The sequence below is a fragment of the Haemaphysalis longicornis genome, unplaced genomic scaffold, assembly GCF_048455015.1.
Source record: "Haemaphysalis longicornis isolate Haplotype H1 unplaced genomic scaffold, Haemaphysalis longicornis Haplotype H1 scaffold_5, whole genome shotgun sequence".
NCBI classification, from domain to species: domain Eukaryota; kingdom Metazoa; phylum Arthropoda; class Arachnida; order Ixodida; family Ixodidae; genus Haemaphysalis; species Haemaphysalis longicornis.
Genome location: NW_027526385.1, coordinates 10,950,132 through 10,970,974, shown reverse-complemented (window position 1 = coordinate 10,970,974; position 20,843 = coordinate 10,950,132). Strand labels below are relative to the sequence as shown.

General features: G+C 46.8%; 1 protein-coding gene across 2 annotated transcripts in view; it reads left to right on the top strand.

Annotated features, from left to right (window-relative positions):
• Positions 1-20,843, top strand: part of LOC144139040 (uncharacterized) — a 97,949-nt gene that overhangs the window by 14,573 nt on the left and 62,533 nt on the right. For both annotated transcript variants that reach the window (XM_077671529.1, XM_077671530.1), the window contains exon 4: positions 9,417-9,452. In XM_077671529.1, coding sequence (XP_077527655.1) covers positions 9,417-9,452 — 36 coding nt within the window. The remainder of the gene's footprint in view (positions 1-9,416; positions 9,453-20,843) is intronic.

Below are 20,843 nucleotides of genomic sequence, written 5' to 3'. Positions count from 1 at the left end.
AGCAAAAACGCCTGTGTGTACGAGATTTCGGCGCGCGTTAAACATCCCCAAGTGGTCAAAATTAATCCGGAGCCCTCCACTACGGCGTGCATCATCGCCTACGTTGCGTTGGCGCGTTAAACCCCACAATCAATCAATCAATCAATTACCACGCCTATTTGTCCTTCGGTCTCATCATATTCCTTCACCACAATCTCTCTGTTCCTCCCCTACTTCATTTCATTCTCAGCTTTTCCTTTTTTGCATTATTCCGCTGCACTGTTTTACCCTGTCCTGCTGTCCTATCCCGTCAACCTCCACCAAACTCTCTTCCGCGACAGGGTTTCATCCTCCTTTCGCGCCTCACTTCTCTGATCTCCCTTTACTTCGCTCTCCACCGCCTTTTTTCTTCCGCGACATTTTTGTCCTTTGATCACTGTTATCCTATCACGAGAGCCAATTCTTATGTCCCTCCACTCCCCTTATTTTCCTATTCCATTCTCCTCTTCAACTTCATTATGCTCTTCCGTGTCCTCCGCTCCCACTCCATGTTGCCGTTACACTTTCCAATCCTCATCTACAATTTCCTTCTCTATCGCCCTCCCTGTGTCTACCGCGTTATCGCTCTTTCATTTTCGCCTTTGCACTCTGTCCCCTCACCGATCATTTACCCGCGTATTCTCAGAGGGTCAGTAATTCACCAGCGGAAAGGCGCACCAGTACCGCCACTTGTTCATTGGACAGACAGACAGACAGACAGACAGACAGACAGACAGACAGACAGACAGACAGACAGACAGACAGACAGACAGACAGACAGACAGACAGACATTTTATTTTACTGAATGTTTTATTCCGATCCTTGTACTCCTTTATTCTACTCCTTAGATTATATTCCGTGTTGTTGATTGTCAATTTTTTTCATTTGTTGCACAAATTTACCATATGCTTCAGTGGTACAGGAGATACGGGAGGGGATTTATTTTGTTCCTGTTCTTGTTTCTTCACCAAATACTAAACAAGGTATTTACGTGTTGACCGGCAACGCAAGTCCGATTAAGGTAGCTTCTAGCTACCTTTTCTGTAAAATTCTTGTGTCGACCAGCTTTTGTGCCGTTTGTAGCGAGAAACGCCTGTTGGACGGTACAGACATAGTGCAGGAAAGTCAAGCCTGTGTAATGCATCCACATGACCATGCATAATGCAATGATATTATTCCCGCACAGTTAAATCCGAACAAATTACCACAGAATGCAAGGCGAGAAGACAACAGATCAAGGTTGCATTGAAAGCCCCCCGTAACAAATAATTAGTTGCATGAGGCGTAAGTTAAAGTCACATTTTCAAGCACATTTGTACAAAAAGTGATTGGGGTCATTTATTATACTGAATACAATTGCAGGACGGGTAAAAAGTATGCCGGAGGCTTCGAGGAAGAGGGTCCGGGGCACTCATTCGAAGTGTCTTTCGGCGAGTATATACCTGTAGTAAAGCGTTCAGGTTTGGAAACTAAACCCTAGAAGAAGTGGGAGCTCCGATCATATGAGGCGTTTTGTTGGGAATGAGCCAGATCCACAAACCTAATCTAAGTCTGATAAAACGGCAGTGACAAGAAAAACTCGGCAGCTTTCCCTTTCAAGAAAAGAGCTGCGGTAACTCCGTGAAAACACGTGCGCAGATTTTAGTTCATATCGAAAATTATCCAGATCCTTCTGTTTCACGGAACCAAATGAGCCAAACACATTTTCTCAATGGGAGTTTGTTTTTAGTTGTACTGTTTGGACTGTGTTGTGCGTATTTCAGAAGTTTATTTTTGCTCTTCGCATCTGGTCTGTCATGAATTCAAACGACAATTAGGAGATCGACGGAAGACTGTCGCCAGACGCCGACAACAAAGTGAATGGAAGAAGAATTGAATAAAATACAACTGAGAGATGGGAAACAAGCTTTTGAAGTGTCGGCCTCTCATCCTACTGCGATTACTTGGTGAATATTCGGAGGCTGCTACGACTGCACATCTGTACCGTGAGTGGGTGTTCTTGGCCGTGGCTGAAGTAATTAACTTTGGGCGAAATTGTTGCAAACTTGTAGTGGTGGGGTTGATTTTAGCTATGGCCCTAGGTTTCACGGGGACCAGCATGGCGTCTTGGTCCGCCAGCTTGCGTGCAAGCAGCGGTCGCCGTATCCGTGGGCATCACCAAAGGCGCCCTGGCGGAGCTGTTCGCCGACCAGTTTGCCAGCGCCGCTCAAACTCCGCCTCCCGTTCTTGCGGGCTTACCGGACGCAGCGCCAGTCACCCCACATGACCAGAGAGTGGTGTCCCTCTGTTCCATGGACATCATGCTCAACGAGCTGCAAGCCGCCCTGAATTGCTGCTTTAAGCGGCGGTGCGCTCCTGGTATGGACGATGGGACGTACCTGATGCTGTGGAACCTGGACGTGACTCAGCTTGAGCCGCTTCTGCGACTGTTCAATCGGTTCTGGCAGACTGGTGTCCTCCCGCCACCCTGGCTCGTGGGGCTCATCTCGACAATTCTGAAGGACGGCCATTCCCCGACGGAGCCAGAGTCCTAGCGAACCGTGTCCCTGACGCCGGTTTCTGGGAAGGTCACAGAGAGTGCAGTCCTGGCCCGTCTTGAGTGTATCGCGGACCACAGTGGCGTCTTCTGGGTGGAGCAAAGCGGCTTCAGGCGGCCCCTCTGCACAGCTGACTCCCTGAGGGCCGTCATCTCTATGCTGGAACAGGCCCGCCATAAAAAGTAGGTGGCCTTCCTGCTCCTGCTGCACATGCCGTCGGCATTCTACATGGTCGCCCTCACGGCCATCCTTGAAGCCCTGGACGGCATGGACGTTTTGGGGCGCATAGGAGGCTACAACCGGGCATTCCTTCGTGACCGCACAATGCGGGTGAAGGTGGGCCGAGTGACCAGCAGTCCCTGAGACGTCCGCACCGGAGTGTCCCAGGGGAGCGTGCTGAGCCCGTTTCTTTTCAATTTGGTGCTGGCTCCTCTCCGCGACTGCATTCCTCCAGACTTGCGACATCCAGTGGAGGTGGCAGTGTACGCTGACCACGCTGACCTGAACCCATGGCCCCACCAAAGACTGCCACACATTCAAGGCGTGCCTCCAACGGGCTATGGGAGCAGTTGCAGTCTTTATCGATAGCCGTGGACTACAGCTCTCGAGGCGAAAACGCAGACCCTTATGCTGCACCCGGGAGGATGCAGGGCTGGACGGGCAACACCGCCCATCAAACTCAACGGACAGCCTCTTCCCTGGCGGCTGACCATGGAGCACCTGGGGCTGCTCATTGACTGCCGCCTCACATGGCTGCCAGCTGTCAAGGCCCTCCGGGCACGCAGCGCACGGGTGCTCCAAGGGGTGCGGCAGCTTCTGGCTCGAGCCAATGGCTGCTCACAACAAAGTGGCGCAGCGCGTGTTTCACGGCATGGCCTCCGCAGCTGCGCTGTACACGCTTCCACTCGCCTACCTGGGACCTCGACGCTGGCAGGAGCTAGAGATGGACCAGCGCTGCGCCATCCGCCTCGGCCTGGGCCTCCCCTCCACGTCCCCGGTGGCGGGCACGTACACCGAGGCGGGCACCTGCCCCATCGAGATTCAGGCCTTGCAGACGGGGCTGCGGAGCATTCAGCGCCTACTGACCGCACGCGACAGGGCTGCGCTCCTGCAGAGGTTCCGTAGCCAGCCCAACTCGCACTTGGGAGCGCTGCTCACTATCTTCGAGGAGGGTATAGAGATGCCGAACCGACCCTGCCTAGAGCCGCCACGACTAGACACCGGGAAGGCCCTGCATATCACCACGACCCTCCGCGGGGTCCGCAACAAGTGGACCACACCACCCCAGGCCATCGGCCATTAGGCGGCCGCCCTGCTGTGGGACGGGCTGAGCAGCTACCTGCATCTGTTCACGGACGGCTCCGTCAAGCACAGCACGGGCAAGGCGGTGGCTGCGTGCGTAGTTCTTGAGCTGGGAGCCAGCCGGAGCTGCCGCCTGCCCTTCCCCACTTCCTCCAGACGGGCGGAGGTGGCAGCGCTGCCCCTGGCCGCCGACCTCCTCCTCGAGAGGGCACCCCAGAACCACCCCGGGGCGGCCATCCTCACGGACTCCAAGACTGACCCGCCGCGGTGGCTCAGATCCCACAATCAAATCAATCTCCAGGTCTCCCCTTCTACGGCTGCACGCTGCCGACCAGCCCACCAACAGCAGCGGCTACCCGCAGTGCTCCCTTGCAGTCAAGCTGCGCACTGTGGCCTCCCGAGGCTGTGAACTGCGGCTCCACTTGCTGCAGGGCCACAGTGGCATCCGGGGCAACGAGGACGCCGACGCCCGAGCCAGGGAGGCCCCGCAGGAGGGCAGCCCACCCAGTTTCCCAAGACGTCACCGTTTTCGACGAGGCCCGCACCACCCTTGCCCGCACGGTTCAGATAGTACACCCCGACTTTGGGGTCATGAGTGGCCTGGCGTCACAACCGTTGCCCGCACGCATCAGCAGGGACTTCCGCTGCCGGCTTCTTCGCATGCGGCTCGACTGCTGCAATGTGGCGGAGCGCCTGCACCGACACAAGCGCAATGACTCCCCTAGATGTGTGGGCTGTCCGGAACCAGAGACGCTGCAGCACCTACTCTGCTGCTGCCCTCACCACGCGGGGCTGAGAGAAGAGCTCCCCCGAGCGCTCCAGCGTTGAGGCTTTCCCAGCGCCGGCATGGAGGACCTTCTGCTTCCGAAGGGGCCTGCAGCAACCCAACGGGAAGTCTTCGCCCATTTGCTCCATTACCTGGAGACGACCGGCCTCACGTAGCGGCTGTAGCCCGGAGTGCAGTGACGGACTAATGTACCCGGACTGGCAGCTTTCTAGGACTGACCGCACTCTTTATACCTTTCTCTCTCTCTCTCTCTCTACGTTATCCTATCATTCCCCTCTACTTCCCTTCCCGTGAACGGGTTGCATGAAGGTGAGCTCCCTGCCGAGCTCAAAATATCTCCAGTACATTTCCTTTCCTTTTTCTGTAACGCAAACCACCACCACAACAACACAAACTTCAGAAGCATTCAAGCGGTATGGAAGGGAAAGCATGTCGCGGTATCACTTCTCCCCGCAGATGATGGGATGATCTGAGCAAGAAATTCTAAGCTCCATCAAGAGAAGCTAATACCAGTGAGCCAGCGCTGCATGGCGATCTCAGAAGTAAGGCAATATGGCAGGGCAGGCCTGTTGTGTCGGTCCAAAGTCTAAGATTCTGTCGCGGGCCTGTAGCGGTGCACATCTTTTGCCTCGGTTCCCATTATTGCCTTCATTCCGCCACACCTTGCTTGTGTGAAGGGTATTTCTCGGGTCGTTAATCCAACACAGCCCCCTCACGAAGTCCTAGAGGAGTTGAAAATGGCAGGTGTGATGGCAGTCCACCTGTGTAGCAGAGCGGAGAGTGGCAGACGAATCCCTACCGCGTGCATTACCATGAATTTTGAAGGACTAAAATCTTCCTCTGAGGTGAGGCCATGGCTGCTGATGCCTAGCGTAGACCCTTTCGAGCCTAGGCCGCAGCAGTGCCGGAAGTATTGGAGACTTGGCCACGCATTTTGAGGATGAAAGCCAAATCTGAGGTGCGAAAAGTGTGCAGACAGACATGATGCTGAATCCTGCCTATCAGATACCGAACTCTGCTGTCTCATTGAGGGAGACCACGAAGCAAAATATTACAACTGCTCGGCTAGGTCTCATGAATGTTGCCTCGTACAGGTAATGAAAGAAAGCCACTGCTTTAGGTTTGAGGCTGTGGCTCTGTTTAGAAGTCGCACCCAATTCACAAAACACTTGCCGCTGCTGATGTCGCATTCCAAGCCATTCTATCTCCAGTAGTCCGGAAGTCCGTCACGCAGAAAATGCAGTAAGTGGTCGCCCAGCTCACTGAGACTGCTGTCACGCTGCCTCATACCACAAGCCTTTTAGCGACAAAGTTAGGATGCTCACTCCGAATTGTTGCTATTGACCACCAGGCAAAATGTTCTACCTCTGAAACGCAGCTTGTAGCTCATTCTGAAACACAAGGTACCAAGGCTATTGCAGGCTGCTCCTCCAGGAGAGCAGCAGTATCAGATTCAGACTGGGATAGCGACGAGTCGGTGGCTCCGAAGGAAGTTCAGGTGGTTAGTAATGACAAGGTTGGAAAAGCTGCCCCGGCTGTCGACATCGACGACTACGACGTCATGGACGTGAATCACGTTTCCATAACTAAGATTCTCCCCACAAAACTGAGGAGGCGCATCTCCCCTATAGATGAATTTAAGGCTGCAGGTTGCCAACAAGCAAGCACAAAGGTGCCCCCAACGACTGCAACTCATTGCAGTGATAAACTGTGGGCCATTCTTGAGGCAACAATACACGAGTCAGTATAGCATCCCTGAAGGTTGTTGAGTGAAACTGCCGCTCCGTTAATTCTTCTTTTGTTGACCTCAACTGTGTAGTTGCAAATTATAGTCTTGATTTTGTCCTCCTTTAAGAATCATGGCGTACTACTGACAAATGTTTTGCTTTGAGAAATTTTGGATTCTTTTGGTCAGCCCGCAATAGTAGAGGGGAGGTTTACTAACCTTAGTTTTTTAAAACTTTGTCAGGGAGAATTTACCGTTTTGGAACTGATGTCACCCAGTGTCAAAGCACTCGCAGTAGACCTGGCTCTCCCTGGGAGTTCTCCGATCTCCCTCGTCAATGTGTATTTTCCGGTAGGCTTCCGTAGAGGAGATAAACTGGACAGGTTTATTTACAGTAAATTGAGAGTTATTTTTGTTTATTAATTAATTAATTTATTTATTCAAATACCTACAATTCGCCCAGAGCGCATTACACTAGGGGGGTAAAACGCATTTTCACACACGAAATGCGCCACCAAAGTGAAAGGTATAAAGAATAACAAGGAACAGGGAAACAAATACAGACAGTAGGGGGTAAAAACTCATTTTACACGCCCAAAATGTGCCAACAAAGTGAAAGCTATAAAGAATAACAAGGAACAGGGAAACAAATAACAGACAAAAATTAACAAATGACGACATGAAAAGTAGCATAAAAAGTAACACTGCCCAGCATTCAAAGTAACACAAGTATGCAGAAACGCATGCATTAACTAACGTGTAGAAAAAAACAAGTATGCAAAAACAGAAATGCACGCTTTTCTGCTGACGCGGACACAAAAATGTCCGTGGCTGGTTGGAGGCATACTGGTTCGCAGTAAAATACTATCAGGTCTACGCGTCCTAAATATTTCCCGCGTATCTGCTTCTTGGCCACAAATTTCATCGAAAGTCCATAGTCTTCTGGCCCTCCTCCTACAAACTGCTTTCCCTCTACTTCCCACCTACTTTTCACGCTGTTCCCCTCCTGTATCGGTACTCCCGTGATTAGGACAACGACGGCTTGCTGAATTCAATTCAAATTTTTCGCGTTCCCACTTCTTCCGTGCCATCTTTCGGGGCCTTTTTGTTACTGTTGCGATCCACAAGCCTAAGGCTTTAGCGGAGAACCTTTTTGTATTTTGTAGTTAAACTATTGTTTTAGTACAATGTATCTTGTTTCGTTTCTCAAAAATGACATTGACATCTTTTGTATTGAAAGAACAAGCATCAATTGTGTATCAGTTATGTATTATTGTTTTTCCTCAAATATCCATAATGTTAGCGTTTTTCTGAACAATGCTGACAAGTATGAAGCGTTGTTCCAGGTTTAATAGTCTGGAAATGGTTTCGCCTAGATATTAGTCTCACTCAAGAGTTTTAAATTTATCCTGATGGCTGAATCCGGACGGCTAAATTAGGGAACGCACACAGGGTCCTACAGACCAAAATTTCTACGTTTTAGCAGCCCTAGAAAGACTACAGTCTATAAAACTGACTATTATACCAGGAAGCACGGCACTCGCTGCCTTAGCCGTGATGACCGTTTGAATACGGAAAGGTTTGACGAAGAAAGGGACTTCCAGAGCAAATTGTGCCTTTGCTGTTTTCAATATCCGATGCGTGAACGCATCAAAAAAGAAGAGAAATTGTTATGTCGGATCTCGGCGCGGAATAATTTAGAACCACGTGGTGGCCCTCATCTGTTTTGTTTTCCCGTGAAAACACACTTGTCACATTATATTGACGCGTTTGATGTCTCGGCGCCTCTCCTGTGCTAAAAGGCACACCTTAAATCGCCCGCGGGCAGAGCAATTTAAACCACCTGGGGTTCCTTTACTTGTATGGAAATGTCGACACATGGAAGTGTTCGTTTTTTGCCTTCGTCAGAAAAACGGCAGCCGGGTGCGTTGATTTAACCCACATCCTTGTGGTCAGCATCCAAAGGCTAAGGTACCCAGCAGCTTTTCAGGATCGCACTTGTCAACTATTTGCACTTTCCAGGTGGGCGACCTTGCTTAGGCAAATTCAGAAGTGCTATAAACATGCACATTTCGGATGTTGGCCTGTGCAGTTGCGAAGTTCAGCAATCCTGCGGCCCGATAGTCGCTATACAATCGCACCGGGGGAAGGGCAAAGTCGATGTTTCATATTGAGTGCAGGCTGCCGAGAGTGCAACACTTAGTGTGCCCAGCCTTGCACTCTGCTCGCACTGCGAGCAGTAGCGTACCATTAGAACATCGGTGCACATATTTTTCCTCATTTTGTAAAGACGAAGAGAGCGTTGATAGACTTGTAACTGATATGAAAATGAAAGGGCGTGAGAAAATGCGTTATGGAGTCCATTCGTTATGGAGTCCTAAAGAAAAAAAGCCCCGAATGGCGTGTATTGCGCAATATAAACAGCGGATGGGCGAACCGTTTCTTCGTGAACTGGTAACCGTTATTTCTATTGTTGGTTCAGCTCCGGTTCCGGTTGAGCGTGGTAAAAAAATAACGGCTCGGGTATGGGCTTAGTTCCGGCAAAGTACCGGTTCGGTTCCGGTTTCCGGCTCGGTTCAGTTCCGGTTCGGCACCCTGGTTTAATGCCTTTTCCGCCAAAATTCCATTTCACCATTCTAAAAAGCCAATTTAAATAAAGTTTTTATAAAAATGCCGCATCAACTTTAGTGTTTTATTTCAGTACGATCCAAATCTAAGCTTTCATCGCAATATTGCTCAACTTCACCGCATAATTCTTGATTAATTGAGGCCATAAACTTCTCCTTGCGGATATGTAAAACATATCGTAGAATAGCTACGACAGCGTTGCACTAAAGTCCGCTAACAAACTTTCATTTTTTTCTCAAATTCGCTCAAGGTGGATTGGATCATTAAAAAAAAACACCTGATATGTTCTTTTTTTTTTTACAACACAATTTATTGATTTTTGGATATCCGTTAAGGACACTTCTTTTAAGTAATGCATATCAGGTGTAAAGCGAACTTTACTAACAGGCGGTGCTTTGGTGTCTGTTTTATTTTCAGTGCATCAGTACATGGGACCTGTGCTCCAGTGGAGACGTAAGTCCCTCTTTATATTGCTGTGGAATTGGTTGCGAGGTTGAGTGAGTTTGCACTCGGGTACAGACATGACGCCGCTGATGTAGCATTAGCGCGAAAAACACAGAAATTTGCCATGCAAGATACTGAACCTTAAGTTATCATGTTTCTTTTGTTCGGCTTTGCGTAGCGAAAACTGCCAAAGCGTGGACGCGTGATTATAGCGGCATTTCTTTTCATTTCATTTTATTGAAGCCCTAAAGGCCCGGAGACATTGCATAAGGCAGAGGCAAACAATGCTTGCGAAGCTCTTAATCAGAAAAAAGAAGGGAAAGAAGGAAAAAATGGTGTACAGAATGAAGGAAGGAAAAACGCTCAGAAAGAACCGAGCGGTAGAATAACAAAAATCACGGATAATTAAAAGTATAATAAAAGTATAATATAAAAATATAATATATTATAACATAATTACAATAACAATATCATAATATAATCAGCAACAATCACAATTACTACTGACGGGATTCAGGTAACAAGTGTTTAAAAAAAGCAGGCTAGGTAAAATAAATTTTTAGTTTTTCGCGGAAGGCCTTGCGCTCTGCAGCCGAAGCAATATTGTGGGTAAGACGAATCCACAGCCTTATTGCGTTTCGAAAGAAAATCTTTCATCACAGATGGTCGACAACGAATGCGGGCGATTGGACTGCTGTGGTTGTGGCGTGGAGAGATCAAAGGCGGTGGTTCTAGTCGAGGGAGTGTTGCTATTAGATGATAGTAGAAAAAGTGAAGCATGCAGATATGTGAGATGATACGACGTGATTCGAGTTTGGGAGGTCAATGTTCGTTTTAGTTCGGTGATGCTGGGTTTACGTGAGTAGTTTGACATGATAAAACGTGCAGCGTGGTTATAGATGGATCCTAATTCGTAGGTCAGATAAGCTTGTGAGAGGTGCCAGATAGATGAAGCGAATTCCAATTTAGGTCGAATGCAACGGGGAAAACTAACCATGCGGGAGGCGCGTGCGCATATTGTTTTTACACGAGTAACCCGTGATAATAACGATGTTAAATGAACGCCTAGATATTTATAGCAGTATTTTCAAGGTGTTTCAGTCGAGTGTATATGGTAGAAGTGGTTTGTGATGCTGCGGGTACGGGTAAAGAACATAGATTGGTACTCATTAAGATTAAGAGGCACGAGCCTTTTCTTTCGCCATGAAACGATAGTTTCTATCCCCTCCTGAAGGTCCATGAAATCACTACTGTTATGAAAGGTCGTGCTAAATGACGCACCGATCTGCAGAAAGCAGAAGTCTGGTTTTTGTACTGGAGGGCGGGTCATTGATATAAATTTCGAATAGCAGGGCTGATAAGCCTGCTCTCTGGCGGACACGGGGGGTCATGCGAGATGAGAAAGTCATGAGAGTTAGCGGATGAGTATTGCACGCATCCTTGTATGGACATCGACGCCGCCGAATATACCAGCCGCGACGCTATGGCCTTAGCCATAGTGAATCGAGAGGGCGATTGCATCAATTCCGGCTCGGTCCGGACGACGCGCCTGGAGGTTGGCGAGGATGTGGCCATTGCCCTGGCAATGGTCGCGTCCAGCAAGACCGAAGTTAGAGTAAGCGACTCCAAGTCCACCATTCTAAACTACGTGAGGGGATGGATTTCAACCGAGGCATTCCAGTTTCTAAAATCCGGCTTGAGGATGAAGCGAGGCGGCAAAATACAACTCATATGGGCACCGGCAGACTGAGGCCTGGCCGGGAGTGCCTGTGTGGATGACGCGGCTCGAGGTTTCGTTGACCGAGCCGACATCTAAACTCCTAACACAGACGCGCACTGGAAACTATGGTCAGGCAGCTAAAGGCTGGTGTACTACAGAGATATAGTTAACCACTATAGACTAGAAAGGGCCCAATACGCAGCCCCAGACAGGGCACTGAGCAAATGGCAGTCAGTGACGTGGAGAAGGCTGCAGACCACTTGCTTCCCCAATCCTGTGGCTTACAGCCCATGTTATACAGGGCTCTATGGAGATAAATGCAAGGCGTGTGGTGTTTGGGCTGACGTGAATCCCATGGTATGATCCTGCCCTCCCTGGAGAAATTATCTGAAAAACAGTAAGGCAGAATAACCCGCACTCAACGTAAGTTCAAAGGAGCAGTAGGAGACTGCGCTACTCAGCTCCGACCCGGGGATCCAGACCCGGGCCGTCCAGGTGGCCACGACCGCCGCCAGGGACGAAGGATTTCTGACCGAAGGCTAAGCAACAAACCTGGGCAAATAAATGTTTTTGAATCAGACAATGCGCAATCATTCCTACGAGCACTCTTTCTCTAATTTAGTCAGGCAAGATGGCGAACAGTCTTTAAAAATATTTTTAAAGGGAAGTTTTGATGTTCTCAATGATGGGGTCTGTAATGCGAAAGTGGGTGAAGTGAAAGAACGAAAAAACTGTTTCCGTGGCGGGAATTGAACCTTGGTTCCTCTCGTTATTAGGCCGGCGTTTATCCGAATTTTCCATTTTGGCATTTTTTTATGAATGCCTGTTCAGGCATACACAAACAAAAGGTACATACACTGGTTAAAAGTCGCCAGCCCAAACCCGGCTTATGATTGTCACACTAAAATCTTTTAAAGAAGCGAGGTCATTTAACAACGCCGCCCATTGAGGCGGATGGCTCTGAATACTGTACATTTCTATCATTTGCACCAAACTTTCAATGAAGTTCTGGCGTACCGACGGTGCATCTATATCTGCATGGCGTACATCCATCCTAGTCTTCCACAGGCTGTGAAGGCCTAACAGCATGAACATGTCATAAGGGATTCCTCCATGGTTTACGACGGGCACATACCCGATTCCCTGCGGCGTTACCGGTGGTTCTTTTAAAGTGTTCTTTGCACTAAATTCCAAAAGAATCTTTGGTCTGAATAATTTGAAAAAACGTATCTAATGGTTTTTGGTTTTTTACAAACAGCACAGTTAATTGTCCAGGCAACAAAAAAGCTTTTTTTTGCAACTATGAATTTACCGGCAATGTACTAGTATAAAGTTTGAAGAAGGTCTTAACAGTGGATCTTACTGGCATTCTCTTAACCCGCTTTGGAACGTCTTGCCCTGGTGCTTGAGAATACACGGTTCTGTAGAGGGGTACCGGTAACATTGTATCGACTAAGTCTTCGTACAATTTTTTTTGTAGTTGCGGAGAGACCTTCAAATGAAAATCGGTTTTGTGGCATTTAGAATGCAATTGTGAGTTCCGTAAGATATCCATTAAGCCTTTGTGGAGGGACGCCAACAAAACACACTATAAAATACGTAATGAAATTCATTATTCTCACCTGTACAACTGTTTCCAGAAAGTTATTACTTTGGTCTCTGACAAAAAATCGAGGCACTAATTGCCGAACAAACAAATCGGTGAGACCAAGCCCCTTCTCTGTCATATAGCGGAACAAGTTAGTACGGCTAACTCTATCCCAACTAGAGTTACAAATAAATACGGCAAACATCTGGTACAACAATCGTACGCACACTCTGGGCATACATGAAAAAACTTAACACATAGCTGACTTTGGAAATGAGAAACACATTACATACAGCGGCCCGTGCTAACATCGAAAGATTTCGCTTCTGCCAAGCTGCAGCCTTTTCTTTTATTTTTTCGGTTTAGTCAAGCCAGTATTGCTTCCTCTCACGATAATGGCTCAGCGGGACTCAAAGGTATTTCGCCGGCACCACAGTCTACTTGACGTTCGCAAATCTTCGCAAATCTTGAGGATGTTTCGGATATTAATGGCGCAAGGCCAGCTAGGGCAAATAGCGCCAAAAAGTGGTTTGATGAATAGGTGACAACTAAAACTGGTTAGTGGGAACACAAATAAAATTAATTAGACTATGAGCACAGCTGGTGTAAGGGGCCAGGATGAAGGCCAAGAGTGGTTAAAAGATAAATAAGGTGGCTGGTGTACAGGACCAGGGGTGAAACTTTGGGTGGTAGGAGATGAGCTGTAAGAATTGAACTTCTGAAATAAACTTGAAGGTGCGCTGGACAGAAAACATGGCATCATCACCTAAAAGGTATGAGGGATGTAATGAAATATGTTGTCAGCAGAGTTCTCTGAAGCGTTTGCATCGTGTAATGTCGAGTGCCTTGCATTCAATGAGGATGTGTATCACGGATAGGCCCTTCAAACACCTGCTACACAGGGGTCTTGGCGATCTCGTGAGCAGGTGCGAGTGCGTTACATGCGTATGGCCTATCGGTAACCTAGCTAAGGTAACTAACTTCAATGTGCCTGTTGTGTGAGTCAGTAGTGTATTGTCCCAAGTGTAATTTTATTACGTGTAGTTTGTTGTCTGCCTGTTCGCCCCAATCTTCTTGCCAAGTTTTACAGAGTTGTTGTCTGATGTGTGGCTTGAGGTCCCTGTAAGGTACTGTTGTTACGTCTACTGTGTTTCGGAGTGCAGCAGTGGCGGCTATTTCATACACCAGTTTATTTCCATCAATGCCAGAGGGGCCTGCCACCCAACACACAGTCACCCCAAGGTTTTACGAATAAGCTAGCAGCAATGATTCGAGGACAAGAATAATAACTTGGTTTTTCATTGACTTTCCGGATGACAATGCACGGACGACGCTCAGCGAACCTTTATAATGACGGATTCAGGAATATGATGTTCAACTCTTTGACTTACAACCAGAAAAATGCCAAATGCTTCTGCCGTAAAAATACTTGTATTAGCATTCATGGTTCTACATGCTTCAAAATTGGGTCCAGGCGCAGCACAAGACACCGCAGAGAACGTTTTATATGCATCACTGAAAAACTGCAGCCCTGTATTTATCCTGCAGATACATGAAATACTGCAAAATCCCTCTTCTTGGTGTCTTGTTCTTATTCTATCGTACCAAAGACAGGTCACATAGCACAGGACGAAGATGCAATGGTGCTACAAGATCAGTGTGAGATGATTTGAATGTGCCTAAAAAGGAGACCTCATGAATAGTCACCTTGTCCCTCACTGTCTGGGAGATGAAAACCGAAATTGCTGGGCGGTTTAAAAAGAGTTTAGTTGTGGACGTATCATTAAAAACCGGTTTAAAGGGATGGTTATTCATTGATGAGAATTTGGAGGCATATAGACGGTCAACATAAGTTCACTGGTACGCTAAGCTCCATTTGTCGCAGCCTGCGTAAAGACTGTTGACAGGACTGGTACGGAATGCCCCACAAGACAGGCGAAGCCCCAAGTGAAGCACTGGGTCGAGCATTTTAAGTGCTGTTTTTGTGGCTGACCCATACACAACACTTTCGTAGTCCAACCGTGACCCTACCAACGCGGCTGAAGCAGAAGCAGAAGTTGTTTGTCTGCACCGTATGATTGGTGAGATAGGGCTTTCAGAATATTCATTGTTTTGAGGCATTTTTGTTTGAGTCGTTTTATAAGAGGGATGAACGTGAGTTTCTCATCAAACACCACACGCAAAAGCTTGTGTTGTTTTTTTACTGACATTGAATCACCATTGAGTTTGACGTCAGGATCAGGCAGGATGCCCCGCCTTTTTTAAAATACAACTCAGGTACTTTTATAATGATTACGTTTAAATCCATTTTCATATGCCCACCGATAAAGTTTGTTTACCCCAAGCTGGACCTGGCGTTCACAAATGGATATGTTACATAATTTGAAAGATATCTGAAGGTCATCTACATACATCAAGCAGGAGATGGTTGGCGGCAGTGCCTTTCGGAGAGAGTTGATGTTTACTTTAAACAAGGTGCAGCTCAAAACGTCATTTTGAGGCACACCATTTTCCTGCACGTGAATGTTTGCAATTGTCGAACCGACTCTGACCCGAAATGTTCGTTCGGACAGGTAATTGGAAAGAGTGTTCAGCATGTTACCTGATATACCGAAGGATTTGAGGTCTCTAAGAATGCTGCAGCGCCATGCGGTATCGTATGCCTTTTCAATATCAAAACATACTGTCATGCAATATTGGCCATGGACGTAGGCATCTTTTATGTAGGACTCCAAAGCAACCAACTGATCATTGGTGGATCTCCCCGCCATGAAGCCAGCCTGGCAGCTCTCGAGAATACCATTGTACTCTAAGAAGTACGTGACTCTCCTGTTGATCATCTTCTCGAGAAGCTTGAACAGGCAGCTGGTCAGGTCAATGGGCGATAGCTAGCGGGGGAGGAAGGGTCTTTCCCTTCTCCATGGAAAGCCACTACAATGGCCTCCCTCCAAGACCTTTCAAGCTGCCCCGAAAGTCATATTTAGTTGTATAGGTGTAGGAGTGTCTCAAAAGTGTCGGCGTGTAGGTGTATCATGGTGTATGTAATTTTATCTGCGCCTGGAGCTGAAGGCTTGCACGTGCTCAGGGCAGCCCTCAACTCATAGTGTGAATTCAGAGTTGTAAGAAGTTTTTGATTTGTCTTTGTCATGTAAGGGCTTTTTTTCTGCACATGTTTTGTGTTGCATGAAAGTGTTAGTGTAATGTGCTGAGCTGGACACGTGTTGGAAGTGTTGTACGAGTGTGTTAGCCTAGTCTAAGATTGTGTCCCCTGTAGTACTTACACGGGGCGGGCTGTGTGTTTGTTGTCCTTTGAGTTTTCGTATTCGTCTCCAGACTTTGTGTGTGCCCGTGTATAAAATAATGGATGTCAAGAAGGTGTGCAAAGTCTCTCGTTTTGCCTCACGGCGCACACGTTTTCCGAACGCCTTGGTCCGTTTGAACAGAATGAGGTTACCCGACGTGGGGTACCGACGAAAGATACCCCATGCCTTGTTCTGGGCCTCTAGCGCCCACCTACAGTACTCAATCAACCACAGACTCCTCTGGTTGCGCGGGGCACCAGAGGCGTGGGGAATGGACTTTTCGGGGCGTCGAGGATGTGCGCTGTGAGGAGTTGGGTAGCTTTTTCAACATGTAGGTGTCCAATGGATGTGTGGTTTAATATAAATGTCTCTGTAAGTGTATTCCAGTTTGCTCTTGCTTCATTGAACCTGTTCTGGGAAGATGGACTGCGTGGGCATTTACCTATATATGAAAGTGAAGTAGGGCAGTGGTCCCTGCCACATGGGTCAGTGCCCACACCCCACTCGAGAAGAGGAAAGGTAACTGTGGAACCAATAGCCAAGTCAAGATATGTGTGTGTTATGTCCTATATTAAGGTAGGTCGACACCTTCAAAAACGCATTTTTTGAAAAAAAAATGACTTTTTTTAAATTTTGCAATTTCAACATCTTTGTCTATTGAAGAATATTTAGAAAAAAAAAATTGTGCTGTTATGTTAATCGGTTCAAAAGTTATGACCATTTTTCAACCCCGCCGAGACGCATCCGAAACCGAAACTGAAGGTTTCCGATTACGCAGTATCTGCCATGTCGTCCTAAATGTTTCTTCGTATATACGTGACATAATGGCAATTTATTTAGCTACATTCTAAGCTTTTGGACACATTTCGGGATATTGTACATTTGATTTATTTCAAAATTTTCACTAAGGGGCAATGGGTGGCACACTCGTGTTCACGTTGCGCGCATTTGTATTGCCTTGCGTTCGTGTCTGGTTGTCCGTGCTTTTTCGTATGCCATTTTAACCTCACGGATTTAGTTCTAGCCTCGCAAGGAGACCATTATAGTACTTTATAGTCTGAAGTTACAGTTATAGTACGTGGACGGCGTGCCTGACCAGTGACTGTCACCCTAAGACGAAGGCTGCATGTGAGTCAACTGTAAGACACGAAACAGGCAAAAAAAATGTGTGCACCTCAGCTCGGCCAAACGGAGATCGTGCCGGTTACAAGGAGGGTGCAAGCTATCAGCCTGGCGGATTTTAGGCGCATTGACTGTTTCTTATAATACGTACAATAGGTCTGAACCTTCAAAGCCATTTTTCTCAAAACTTGATTTTTTGCAACCATTAGTTACGCGAACAGTGATAACTTTGCTTCTAGAAATTATTTTCTCACGAAACTTTGTGTGTTGTTTATTTATATATAGAGCTATGCATTCAAGCAGAATGACTGAAAACTATTGGTAACTTTTTATATGATGGCCAGTTGTGTGAAACCCATACAAGCCGGATATCAAATTTTTGAGTCTTTTTATGATTACGCAACTTAGCTTAAAGATGTGATATTCGTGGAGGTTAGTTGCGCAGGTTATTGTCTTCATTATGTTCCTGCCAAGTCGTGGTTGAATCGAACCAACCATTTTGTACTTATGACTGTTCGCGCGACATGCATATTTTGGCGCATTTTAATTTATATAAATTTTTTGTTCGACATTTTTAGCAATTTTATCTATTTAAAGTTTCTAACTGTATAAGCTTTACAAGCCAAAAATATAATTGTAACGTTTGGGCTACACCTGTCAATTTTTTTTTCGAAGGTTTAACGTATTTGGGCTTATTTTTGTTGAAGATGCATGTTCCTGAAGATGTAAATAATTTCTCTATCAGGCGAACTCGGGCATTCATGCGAGAATAGCCCCAAAGAGAATTCTGTGCATTAGGTCGCCTGTGAGAATGTATGGTTCGGGCATCTGGTCGACCAGCGCCTGGAAGTCAGATCTCGAAAGTGCATGATCAGGTGGAAAGTATGTGGAGCATACCGTTATCAATCTATTGAATATTATTTTGCGAATTGCCACAGCCTCAAGGACAGTGTTCAAAGTGACAGGGTGGAATGCTAAGGATTTCAGGGTGATTATGGCCACACCCCAGAAGAGTGCGCGCAGCCATCCCTGTCCTTTCTGAAGACCATGTAACTATTTAAGAAGTTTGTGTGTTTTGAATTTGAATGTGTTTCTTGTACACACATTACCCTTGGCTGATTTGCATGCAGAATCTCGTATACGTCGTCAAGATTATTTAGAAGGCCTGTGCAGTTCCATTGGACTATGTTTTCTCTTTCAATAAAAAAGTCTTCAGAGCCACTGGAGTGTGACTATTTATGTAAGGTCTTTCGGGGCTTCGACTCTTGGAAGGGGTTTCTTCACCTTCTCTACTGTCCTGGACGACGTAGCCCGTTCCTTCCGCTACGATGAAAGCCGGAAGGGCTCGACGTCCATGTCGTCATCTGAAGGCAAGGGGGTACCCAGCGGATTGGGCCCCAACCTTTCGGGTGTTCTTTGCCTGCGCCGCGGGTGGGGCAGGCGGTTGAGCTCGGGTAGGCGCTGCTGTGGGCCTTCCCGTCGCCATCTCCTCCGTGCCCTCAGGTGTCCGTAGGGCCGGTGGAGAGGAAACAGTGAGAGCGGCAGAGCTCCCAGCGGCGATCACAATCGCCACATTCGCTGGGGGCCCCACACTGGGTGATTCATGACACCGCTGGACTACCGAAGGCAGTCCGGCAAGAGACGGGGCCCCCGCAGCCTCTACAGGTGTCGTAGAGGCAGCAGATGGCTGCTCAGCTTGGGGCTGGGACAGCAACACATCAGCAACAAGGCAGCACTGGGTCGCTGTGCTGACCAAACGCCGCGGCAGCACCCGGCGGGCAGCGTCTGGATAAGAGTCGGCCGAAAGCAGCCTGTGCTTTCGGCATGCCTCAGCAAAGGTGATGTTTTCTGTTACTTTAATTTGTAGAATTTCTTTTTCTGCTTTGAATTTCGGGCAGGTTCGCAAATAAGCAGCGTGTGGGCCACTGCAATTAAGACATTTCATTGTGCAGTTTTCACAGTCTTCCGATGAATGGTCACCCTCTGAACATTTAGGTCAAGTCAGCTTTATTTATTTATTTATTTATTTATTCAGCTTAATACATTCGCCCAGAGGGCATTGTTGTAGGAGATACATAAGAAAAAAATTCAGTGGACAAATGTAATCATGAATCTCGTGATATACAGGAATAAAAATCAACACAGGCATTCTACAACAAGAGCATTGTACAAGAGCATTGTACAAGATTATTTTCCATTGTACAAGAGCAAATCAACAAGAGCATTGTACAACATCAAAAGGCAACACGTGCGTGAAAAAAAAAGAACAGGAAAACAAGACGAAAGACGACGTAAAAAATCGACATTCTCTAAAAACAAATACAAATACAAAAAAAACCAATACAAATAATTGACAGGAACACCATCGTGGTAATTCCAGAAACGCTCTTTTCACTTTCACCACGCAGATAATCCCTTAGAGCTGTGTCAAATGTAACGGCAGATGCGGAAACGATGTTTTCTGGAAGCTTATTCCAATCGCCAATTGTGCGTGGAAAAAAAGATGATTTAAAAAGCGAGGTGCGGCAATGAATTTCTCTAATCTTTTTGCTGTTGTCTCTCCTTTTTCATACGTAATCGGGCGGTTTCAGATAAGTCTGGCGGTTAATACCTGTTTTTCCGTTAGTTATCTGGTTGAGGAATAGCAGGCGGCATACTGTGCGGCGAGTTTGCTAACAGTCCCAAGACAGTGCCTTTTTTATTGCGGAAACACTGGTATTTTTACCGAAGGAACCAGTGACAAAGCGGGCAGCACGGTTTTGAATAGCTTCTAGTTTATTAATTAGTACCTTGGTGTCCGGATCCCACGCAGCAGCAGCGTATTCTAGTATTGGACGTACATTAGTTTTGTACAAAGTCTCTTTTACGTCCTGTGGTGCATTTTTGAAATTTCTTCTAATAAAATTTAGAACACGGCCAGCTTTCATTGTTACGGTTTCAGTGTGTTTGGACCAGGTCAGGTTGGATGAGAATGTGAGGCCAAGGTACTTAATATGATCTGAAAATGCAATGCTTTCCGTCTGTAAAAAGTAAGTAGTTATTGTATTCGACCGTTTTCGCCTAAAACGCATGCAGTGACATTTTGAGACGTTCAGTTTCATATTTCATTTGTTACACCAGTTGACAATACTGTTTAAATCCAACTGTAATTGAGCAGCGTCATTCGGATTGTTAATGTCCCTATACAATACACAATCATCAGCGTATAGCCGTAGGTTAGATGAAACGTTTGCACCTATATCATTAATAAAAATTATAAACAGCAGGGGGCCGAGGACGGACCCTTGCGGGACTCCTGAGGTGACGGGAACGGGTTCTGATTCAAAGCCATTAATGATAACCTTTTGGGAACGATTTGAAAGATATGTGCGCACCCAACCAAGCACATTGTCCGGGAGACCAAGATAAGATAATTTATGAAGCAAGTGAGAGTGAAACACTACATCAAATGCCTTTCGAAAGTCTAAAAATACACAGTCTACTTGTGTACCTGAATCAAATGAAGAAAAAATGTCATGACAGAATTCTACTAATTGAGTTGTGCAGGAATGCCCAGCTCGGAAACCATGTTGGTAGTTCATAAAGAAATTATTTACCTGCAAGTGATGGAATATGTTCGAATAAATAATGTGTTCAAGGATTTTGCAACACACGCTCGTCAACGATAT